This window comes from Actinia tenebrosa, unplaced genomic scaffold (genome assembly GCF_029948245.1).
Source record: "Actinia tenebrosa isolate PJP-AT-01 unplaced genomic scaffold, QUT_ActTen_1.0 PGA_scaffold3__52_contigs__length_22856419, whole genome shotgun sequence".
Classification (NCBI taxonomy): domain Eukaryota; kingdom Metazoa; phylum Cnidaria; class Anthozoa; order Actiniaria; family Actiniidae; genus Actinia; species Actinia tenebrosa.
Genome location: NW_028292580.1, coordinates 19,117,628 through 19,128,714, shown reverse-complemented (window position 1 = coordinate 19,128,714; position 11,087 = coordinate 19,117,628). Strand labels below are relative to the sequence as shown.

The 11,087-nt window shown below is 41.4% G+C and overlaps 1 protein-coding gene and 2 pseudogenes across 1 annotated transcript in view; 1 reads left to right on the top strand and 2 right to left on the bottom strand.

Moving 5' to 3' along the window:
- LOC116293226 (uncharacterized) overlaps positions 1-11,087 on the bottom strand; it is a 54,985-nt gene that overhangs the window by 20,250 nt on the left and 23,648 nt on the right. Inside the window, exon 24 of the mRNA XM_089035455.1 lies at positions 4,604-4,705. Coding sequence (XP_088891581.1) covers positions 4,604-4,705 — 102 coding nt within the window. The remainder of the gene's footprint in view (positions 1-4,603; positions 4,706-11,087) is intronic.
- Positions 73-2,605, top strand: LOC116290443 (uncharacterized; annotated as a pseudogene).
- Positions 5,937-9,372, bottom strand: LOC116291586 (uncharacterized; annotated as a pseudogene).

Below are 11,087 nucleotides of genomic sequence, written 5' to 3'. Positions count from 1 at the left end.
TAATATTGGTCGGCGGTAACCTTTTAGCACAAAAAAGACATTTCATACCACAGCACAGATACCCCAGCAAAAATGGCATCCAGAATTAGAAACGATGAGTGGACGGAGGATAATGATCTCAAGGATGATCTTACCAAGTACGTGAGACCTGCTTTTAGTACGATATCCCCAATATGCGTGGAGTATACGAACATTGACTCGGCGACTGCAATACTTTGAGATAAAATTCGTAGACTATAACATAGACATAGAGACTGTTAGGTCAGCAGTTGAAAAAGAAATGGAGGGTCCAGGGCAATTATTGGGATACAGAGCCCTTCATTAAGAAGATCCGAGAAGTACATGGACTCAACGTGCCAAGAAGTCTTGTGTATGATGTAATGGTCGAGGTGAACCCACAAGGACTTGAGGAGCGAGGAGGCGTTGGAAAACCGAAAAGACCACCTAGAACGAAAGCTTTTATATCGAATGTGAGTACTTTAATAAGCTGCCTTATGGCTTGTTCCTTTCTTGACTACCATGCTTATCTTGTATCTCAGAACATAAACATAGCTCTCTCAGAGTCACGTGACCCAAACTGAACAACAGAATTTGAAAGAGCACCAACATTAGTATGAAGGCCGAGTATTAGCTCAATATATTGACATTAACAGAATTAGCATCAAATATAATTATAAATCAAATATAATAATATCCTTCATTTTTCATTTCATTTCATTTTTCCTGTGGTACATATTGTAAACTAAATCTTCATGTTCTAACTATTATGGAGGTGATCTTTCTATTTCTGGGTTCATTTTTACAGGCCCGCTTAAATTAAGGAGATGGGGTCACATGACCTGATTGTGCAAGTCATCTGTTGGTCTCTAGTAAGTTGACCAAGTACAGGAATTATTGAATAAAATGAGTATAGAATTAATGCATGAATTAGTTTTGTGCACACAAGTTCTTTTGGATTTAATTGATTCCATTATTTTCGAAAATATGTAGGGTCCAGATTTCACAATGTCACTTGATGGTCATGATAAGATGTGTGGCTACCAGAAATCAACGTTTCCGCTATGTATATATGGGGCACAAGACACATACAGTGCAAGGATGCAGTTTTTGCGGATTTGGAATACAAACAATGATCCCTCAATTATAGGAAGATTTTACTTAGACTATCTGTTTGAAAGCAGAGGTGAGTAATGTGAGTAATGTATGAGTAATATGATATATTGTAAACTTGATATATATTGATGTATTTTGTCATGCATAACCATCTGTAGGGATATTTATCACTACATGTATAGTGAGATGGGTCACACTTAGAAACGTCGTGATGGCCCCATAGAAACGCGACGTTTGAGTCCATTCAAACCTAACGTTAAAGCATACGGAACAACGAGAAAATAATTGGGTGTCCAAGCTTAAACGCAAATAGCAGTAACATTTTCTGTTTTTCTTCCTAGTGTTGCCACAACATATCCGCATAGACAAGGGAACAGAGACTGGCATCATGGCCACTATGCACTGCTTTCTCCGTAATAAGCATGGAGATTTGGAAGATGCAACTGATAGCGTTCTTTATGGTCCTTCCACACAAAACAAAATAGAAAGGTGGTGGAGGGAACTATTGGAAAGAATGGAGAAATTCTTCAAGAAGCAACTATCCTCATTGGTAGAAGATGGAGATTATGATCCATGTAATGAAACAGAACGGTAAATATATATGCAAGCCTACCCATTTCTAACAACACTATTAAAATATATCCAGAAAAAATTCTACTGGAAAAAAATGGAAAGAAGCAATTAGGATGGATGTAATTTTAAGCCTTGTTACTTATGGACAGGCATTTTCACTGAATTGACATCTTTTTTTCACAATTTCATTGTGCTATGTAAGGAACTCTAGTTTACGGATAATAACTGAGAAGTACACTACAAATAGGTTAGGCTATCTCTCGCAAAAATCTCCTAATTGGGCTTCCTGTGCCATTTGGCCTAGAGAGACCTACACTCCCAATGAGAAAGAACAGGACCAAATCTGTCCCAGTTAGGGAGACAAATTAAGGGATCCTTGAAGGATTGTCTGTAGGCTAAGGGTATCACCTGAAAAATTAGGAGGCAATATTTGACTCCAGCATGTCAGTATATTAATATTTATTTAATTTTTTTCTTGCAGAATGTTGCTTGCTTTCATCTACATACCTGTCATACAGAAGGAGCTTGATGTCTTTCGTACTTCTGTATTGAACACTCATCGAATTCGAAAGCAAAAGAAAAAGGAACTCCCTACTGGAGTTCCAGATCATATCTACCATTGCCCAGAGAAGTATGGTTCTGAAAAATGTGGCCTTACAGTTACAGCAGATAATCTGGAAGAAGTGGCGGAGGTGTCAAATGTACTCACTGGCCCTGATGACTACTTAGAGAGTGCTTTTCGTGTGGAGTGTGAAAGGCACATTCCAAACACACAAGATATTGAGCCTTCTCAAGCATATAATGCTTACATCTATCTGAAATCTCACTTTGATGTAAACAGAGTATGACCAAGTCAATGAGTCTTTAGTGTTACTATGTATCTTATAAAATCAAAAAGCAGTCTGTAACCACCAAAGTATTTTTGTATGTATGTATATATTGGTGGACATCATTGCTGTTGCTCTCAAGCATAAGGCATTCTTTTGTTGTTGGATTGTTTTTTTGTTTCGAGAAAGAGACAAAAATTGATAATCCAGTATCAAACAGTCACTTTGCAACTGATTTGCAAAGCGATGGCAACTTTAAAAGATTGCAAAATTTGTTGCAGTTATGCCCATTAAAAAAGGTGTTGATGGCTTCTTGTGATAGGTTTCCTGAACAAAAATAAATTGAGCTGTCCTTATCTTGAAGGACTGAACTGGCTATTTCGGGATCACAGAGAGTGTAACCAACACCTTGGATGTCAGTGACCATCAAATGGAAATCAGACCTAACGTAGGTATAGTGGACGAAGGCTTCTGCTTTAAGTGTTATGTCCTCATCGTCCTTAAGACAAATTTCTCCAGTGTTGTTTATGTACTTTTGGAAATTTCCATCAATAAAGTCCTCCACTGTAACAAATTCATTATCCAGTGAAGTGAAAAAGGCCTTCACATACTTAAAGGTTTCTCCATATTCAAGAGTAGGCCTTTTCAAATCTAAGTTTTGCGCGAAATTGCGTGCTAAAGAATTCATTTGGACGGTTGTTCTGGTATGATTTTCAAGTGTTCCAAAAAGTTCCAAAATGTCTTGACGTTTATCTCTACGATACTTTTTAACGACGTACTTTCCTTTTGGCATACTACTGATCGCTTTGGCCAGAAAAGCTTCACGAACACCCCCTTCTGAAAATGGCTTTCTTTGTAGTGTAAACTTGGCTTCAAAGGGCTCTCTCCACATATCTGTTACGGAAAACTCTTCCAGCTGGAGGGTAACAATATCAACTTCCGGAGTGATAACTTTTCCAACCTTTAGCATTTGGCTCAATGACACGGATGCCACAACTGAAGGGACGATTATACCATTTTCTGGTTTGGTTTTGACTCTTCCGCTGAGTTCACGCACCGGAGTTTCCTTGTTAACGTTAAGTGGGGTACTTGAAGGACCGCTGTCAATGACAGTGTGCTGGCTAGCATTATCAATAAACCGGACATGTAATACCTTCCAGTTCTCGATCTGGCCGACATCGGTAAATGAGGGTCCCCTCTCTCCAGCTAAGACATCGCACTCGAGATTTTTCTTGAAATGTGCTTGACAAGCTGCTTTGATGTTTGGCAGATTAACTTCTTTCTCTGGGTCCAAGGGAACCAGAGTTAATGGCCCGATCCTCGAGTACTTCTGACATTTACCTTCGACGTTAGCTGACAGCCTTTGCACGGCTAAATTGCCTGATGACCCTCCGCGATTCTTCTTTCCATCATTTCGCTTTTTTGAGATTTTGTCGCGAAAGTTTTCCCAATCTTTCTTACGTTTTACAGACATTTCTAGCGGTAAATAGTCGCGTGGTTGAGATATGTCACATGGAATGATGTACATCATGCGCCCGCGATCTATCACATGGTCTATGGCTTTCCTAGGCCTATGGCCTCAATGGGCCACGTGAAAATATATATATTTTAAAAAGAATTCAAAATATCATAATTTTGATATCAATTTTTTAATCAATTATTTAATTAAATTTAAAAAATATCAATATAAATAAATAAATAAATAAATAAAAATTAATACAATTTTATTAAATTCACGATAAAAAATTAGTTTCGAAATATGGAATTAAATTAAATTAAATTTTGATTTCAAAAAAATAAATAAATAAATAAATAAAAGAATAAAAACATAAAAATAAAAAAAGTAGGAAAAATAATTAATTAAGACTAAAAAATGCTATGGCTTCAATGGGCCACCATACTAAAGGGAGTTTGTCAGTAGTTAAATATCACAAAAAATATACTTTTCCTCCATTTTTCGTGTTTCGACCAATAAGAAGATTGGTTTAAACAATACTACAATTATCACCTTTCTACATTCCATGTCGTTGAGTGCTATCGTTCTTGTCTGCATCTTTACTTAATCATAACAAACATAGACATATTGTTACCTGTGATAGAGAGGACTGGCATCCTCCTGTAGTTGAGCATTCCCCATTTGCAATCTGTTTGCTTATTCCTAAAGAATAAGAAGCTGAACCATCTGCTGCGAGCTGTATGGGTTAAGTCACAAACAAAGACGAATTAGCAAATTAGTAATAAAGCACGCAGGAAGTGACGTAAGCACTCAAGAAGTATTAGAAGCACTCGCCTACGGCTCGTGTTTCCCCTTACACTTCTTTCGTTTTTATTTTTGCAGAGCAAGGGTATGGCTGTTTTATTAGTCTTATTATATAGTTATTTTTTTATTGTATTGAATTTATTTACGTAAAAGCAAGACAGTTGCAGGATCTAGCAGCACTTCGCCCGCGGATTCGTCTCTCAGGCTCAGTGATTATTGGGGAATATTTTCCTCGCCGCTCGAAGACTCGCGTCTCGGTAAATATTCCACGATAAGCACTTCGCCTTCGACGAATAATTGTTAAATATTTGTTACAGTTGAATTTCCTGATGTTTACGAAGAAATGATAGATGGTATCATGCGACAACTTTTGCCTCAATGTAACCGGTGGGAGACGCACACTAGTGGAATCACATGGTTAATGAAATGGAAAACTCTAGAACGGACGATCGGAGAGCGCAACTGCACGCGAAAAAATATATGGTTTCGCGATAAACCTTGAGATCAATTTTCCCTTTATTTTCTTCGCACTTGTGTCGAACGTACAATTCACAAAGAACTCTCAACACACACTACAGCAACTTCTTATATAGTCCTTTACAATCTTTCTAGAATGTTCTAACATTACATCATAGAAGCTTCCAGAAATTACGATAAAGAAGTCAAGCTTAATCTATAAATAGACATTTTATAATCCTATCTTACTAGAACGTTCTATAACAAAGACTAATCAAGAATGTCCTGGAAAATCTAGAATGTTCTATAAAACGTACTTATAATCATTTCTTCTGTCCATCCTCCCCCTCCTCGATGGGCTGTAGGCTCATCGACTGTAGAACTCTGCGACCTTAGTCGTGGGATGTCAATCGTCTATTTCGCACTCCAGCTGGCATAATCTTGATATAGGCCTTTCAAAGACTTTCTGTCCAATCCTGACTTTAGCAACTCTCACATGGCCATCTTTGCCAAGAATCGTCTCAGTTATTCTGCCCAACGGCCATTGTCCACGTGGCGTATCCGGAGAAATTACTAATACTGTGTTGCCAACTTTTAAGTCTTTGCCTTGTTTGAACCACTTTTTCCTTGCATTTAACCTCGGTAACCATTCTCGCATCCAGCGGTTCCAAAAATGTCGAACTAGTTCTTGAACGCGTCTCCATCTTTTTCGGAGATTAAAATCTGTCTCGTCTACGGATTCAGGAGCGAACTTTCCGCCTACCTGACCATGAAGGAAATGGTTCGGTGTTAATGGGACGTTATCTGCTGGATTGGCTGACTGATAGGTTAACGGTCGAAAGTTTTAAGTCCTTCAGCACCTGTAAAAGCTGTCATCAACTACTCGTCTGTTACATCAGCATTTCCTAATATATCACATATTCCTCTCTTTGCTGCCTTTATCATCGTCTCGTGTACGCCCCCAAAGTGAGGAGCCAGAGGAGGGTTAAAATGCCATTTTACCCCTCTATTTGCAGTTGAACTTGCAATCTTGTTCTTGTCTAGTTTCTCTACCAGCTCTCGTAGTTCTCGATCGGCTCCCACGAAATTGGTTCCATTATCCGAAATCATTTCTTCTGGAAGCCCTCGTCGACTTGCCATTCGATAAAACGCATTGAGAAATGAATCAGTGTCGAGACCAAATGCAATCTCCAGATGTACCGCTCTTGAAGTTAAGCACGTGAACAGGCAAAGGTATCTTTTAGCTCTACGCTGTCCTCTTCCTTGGATTGTTATAAACGGGCCTCCAAAATCAACTGCTGTGCGAGCGAAAGCACGAAGCGGCATCTTAAGCCTGATCTTTGGTAGAGGTGCAATGATTTGCTGAGCTGCCTTTGCTTTTCTTCTTCGGCATTCGTAACATTCTCCTTCGCACTCTCTAATTTCTTCTCGACCTTGCATTACCCAGAAACGCGACGAAAGCATTGCTAACGTTTGGTTTGTCCCTGATGTGTGATTTCCTTGCTGATGAAACCACCTTACTATCAGCCTAGTTACCCACTCTTTTCTAGGCAATATTATGGGATACTTGACATCGTATGGTAAGTACTCGGCATTCTCTAATCGGCCATCTGACCTCATCACACCGTCGTCGTCCAGTCTTGGCTTTAACGTAAGTAACTTACTGGTGATGGGAAGTGGTTTTCCAGAGGATAATGCTGAATACTTTGCTTCAAATGCCCTTTTCTGTGCTGCTTTAATAATCCTGTTCTCAGCATCCTGGATTTCCTCGACAGTCAGCTCATCCCTTGTTCGTTTACTGCTTGGAAGTAAGCAGTTGTTCAGGAAGCGGTAAATCCATGCTTGGATTCTGGTTAGTCTCAACCAACTTGAAAGACGTTTTGGTTCTAAGCGCGGTTCGTCTTCTCCTTTGATAACCACCATCGTTCTGCCTCTTTTATCGCAGGTGTCTAGCTGGCACCTTTTTGTTTTCCTTACTTCTGTATCAGATGCATTGGCATGTGGGATCTTGTTTATTGGCCAGTCTGATGGTTTCTCTTTGAGGTAACTCGGTCCTTCCCACCATGAAATCTTTTCGGCAAGTTCTGGAACTGTTAATCCTATCGTGACAACATCCGCTGGATTGTGATTGGTTGGCACGTATCTCCATTGGTTAGGGTTGCTTGATAATTGGATCTCTCCGATTCGGTTTGCTACAAATGACTTGAAGACTCTACTTGGTCGGTGTATCCACCATAACACGTTCATACTATCTGATCAGTACGTGGTTAAGCTTGGATCAATGTCTAATGCCTTGGCTATTGACATACTCAATCTCAATCCCAACACTGCCCCCATCAACTCAAGACGTCCTATACTCATGGCTATAAGCGGTGCGACCTTTGATTTCGATGCCACCATTCGTACAGTAACAGTCCCACTTTTGTACTCACTTCTTGCGTACACCACTGCTCCATACGCCGCTGTTGAAGCGTCGGCAAACGAATGTAAACTTGTTGAAATCACCTCACCAAAATTAGGTTGCAGGCATCGCGGAACTCGTACGTACTGTAGGGACTCTAACTCTTGGAACCATTGTCTTGCCTTTTTTGCTTGTTCCTCTTTCATCTTTTCATCCCAGTCTATCCCGGTGGTCCACATTTCCTGTAGAATGATTTTGGCGCGAACGATGTATGGTGCTAGAAAACCCAAGGGATCGAAGAGTGTTGCAATACTCTTGAGAAAATTCCGCTTTGTAAACTTGAATTCCTTTCCTGGTGGGTGTGCCTTGTAGGTAAACATGTCTTCCTCAGCTACCCACAGTACCCCAAGCGTCTTTACCGATGGTAGATGGCCTTGGTCTAAGTCTACCTCGGAAGCTCTGTCATCGACCGGTATTTGCTCCAGCACCTTTGGGGAATTCGATAGCCATTTTCTCGCATGCATTCCAGCTCTTTCCCACAATTATGATAACTGTCTGTACAGTTCTATTCCTGTGTCGTCATCTGAAGTGGAGTCCATGCTATCGTCCATGTAGGTTGACTTCAAAATCGTCTCTGCTGCCACTGGAAATTGTTCTTTATGCTTTAGCGCATGCTCTTGCGTGACAAACTGAGCTTGGAATGGTGACGAATTCACCCCAAAAACTACTCTATTGAACTCGTACACATCTGGTGCCCTAGTCTGATCCAACGATCTCCACAAGAATCGATGAAATGGTCTGTCTTCTGGTGCTAGGCTTATTCGTAAGTACATTTCTGCGATGTCGCACACTAATGCTACGGGGTTCTTGCGAAATCGTAGTAAAACACTGAAAAGTTCACGCTGCAACTTGGGTCCTTGGTGAATGACGTCATTCAGGGAAATCCCGCTGCACTTAGCGGACGCATCAAATACGATTCTCGTCTTCGTCGTTTCTTTGTCTAGTCTTACGACAGCGAAGTGGGGCAAATACCATGATTCGCTTGGCCTTTTCTCCGTTTCTGGAACCTTTCTTATGTAACCCTTTTCTTCGTACTGATTGATCACGTCTGAGTAACTCTTTCCTATCTCTGGATCCCTGCACAGCCGTTTCTCTGTATTCTGCAACCGCCGCAGCGCGGTCTCGTAGTTGTCTGGAATGAGCGGTTTCTCTTCCTTCCATGGTACTCCAATCTCGTATCGTCCATCTTCAAACTTTATTGACTTCTTAAGTGCTTCCAGTGCGATTTGATCTTCTGGCTTTAATATCTTGGTTTTCATTTGTAATCCGTCGTCTTCAATCTCCCAGAACTTTCGAATAGCGTTGCCCAACTCAATACTTGGTCCCTCACGCATGAAGTAAGTACCTATAAAGTTTGTCCGATAACCCTTCTCATGACATACGCTGGGATGTCCGATACATGTCCATCCTAACGGTGTTAATCTTGCCACTGGCTTGCCTGGTTTCCCTCTTACATCTTTGATTGAATAGTGTAGATCAGCATAATCGATACCGATCAGGATATCAACAATCGGGCGTGGCCCCAGATAAGGGAAGTTTATATCTTTTAGGTGGCTCCAGTTCTTGGCACACCTGGCCCAGTTAACTGCTTTCATGTTGCCTGTGACTCTTTTCGCTGTAAACGCAGTAATCTTCATGTTTATTTTGCCATCTAAGCTCTCTATCCCACACTCGATCGGCATCGTCTCGGAAATATCTTCCTGGCCATTAAGAACGTTGACTTTCACTTTACGACTCTCGCCCTGTAGTCCTAAATCAGCGGCGACATCACTATTTACGTACGTCTTGGTACTGGCGTCGTCCAGCAGTGCATTCACGACTAGTTTTTGCCCGCCATTCTTTAGTATTACGGGTACTGTTCTCAAAGCGATGTATTCCTCTTTGACGTTTTCTTTGGCATGTACCGTGGTCGTGTGTGTTCTCTCGGATTTCTGCTGCTCCCCCTCCGTGGCAGGTCCTTGCACGCCTTGCTTTGTATCTTGGCGGCCATTGGCCTTTTGATCACCTGTACTCTTCTCCTCGTCCGACACCCTCTTCTTGTCCTCATGCAACAGTCTGTTATGCGTATCTTTACATCCATTCAAGCCACAGATTCTTGACCTCGTGCATGACTGACCGGTGTGGTTGGCTCCTAGACATCTGTAACACAAACTGTGTTGCTTGGCTGTTTCCCACCTCTGGTACTGCCATAGCTTTAAACTTGCCACATAACCAAGCTGGATGCCCTTCTCCGCAGACCTTGCATGCTCGATTTCTGTCTCTCTGTTGATCCTTGCAGCCGCTTTGTTGTCTTGGTTGGCCAAAATATGTCTGATCTTTCCGTTGTGTACTAGATGAGCTTCTTGATAGTCCACGTAGCGTTTCGGCTGCTATTGTCTGGAACTCCGCCTCTTGTATTACCCACTCTCGTAAGGTTTCTACGCATTCCATTTTGCTTCTTTCATATATCCATCTGTGGTACTGTGCCAACATTTGCTCCGTCATTTTCTTCTGCAACTTTGCATAGAGTGATCCATTACCCAGTTCTTCGTATCGTCTAGCCTCCTTCAGGTTAACAACTGCGATGTCCAAAATGTCTGCAAATCTCTCGATATCTTTTGGGTGTCCTGGCCTTACTGGTTTGAAGTTCTCAAGTTCTTCAAGATGCAGCGCGATCTGCCTCCTTCTTCCGCCGTATTTCCTCTCCAGCCTGCTCTTTGCAGCGTCGTAAGCGGACGCTGAATGACCGAGGTTTGCTATGGTCTTGAGTGCTTCTCCTGACAAATATTGTCTGAGTTGGAGTAGCTTATACTCTGGAGTAGCTGGTGCCTTGTAGATGCATGCCTCGAATGCTGCTTTCCAATTCTCGTAGTTGGCTTTGTCTCCGTTGAACACAGGGATTGACACTCTCTTCAGCTGCTTCCAAAGGTCTTGGCCAATCTCCATCGCTGGCGACGTTTTGCCCTTCACGCTCTGCGTCTCTTCTTGGCCTTTAGTCGTAAACCCGCTATAGTTCTCCGTCTTGATCCTTGGTTTTTGTTCGCTCTGCTCGGAATCGGCGCATTCTGGCCCGTCGACATAGTCCTCTTCTAGCCCAAGCTCCTTGTCGATCTCTTTTTCTGCTTTGATTTGTATTCTTCTGAATTCCTCTTTAACATCGATTAGTTGGTTTCTTCTTTGTAGTGATCGAGCTTCAAGTTCTTTCATTTTCTTAGCGTATTCTTCTTCTATTTTTCTCTTTTCTGTCTGAATAGCTTCTTCTTCTTTCAATATGTTTACTTTCATTTGCTCCGCTTTCTTTCTTCCGATGCGATACTTGATAATTCGTCTTTCCTGGAGTCTAGGTACTCTTGTGCCCTATCCTGAGCGTCCGTGAACTCTTCCTCGATTCTCTCTATTTCTTGACTTAACTTGCTTA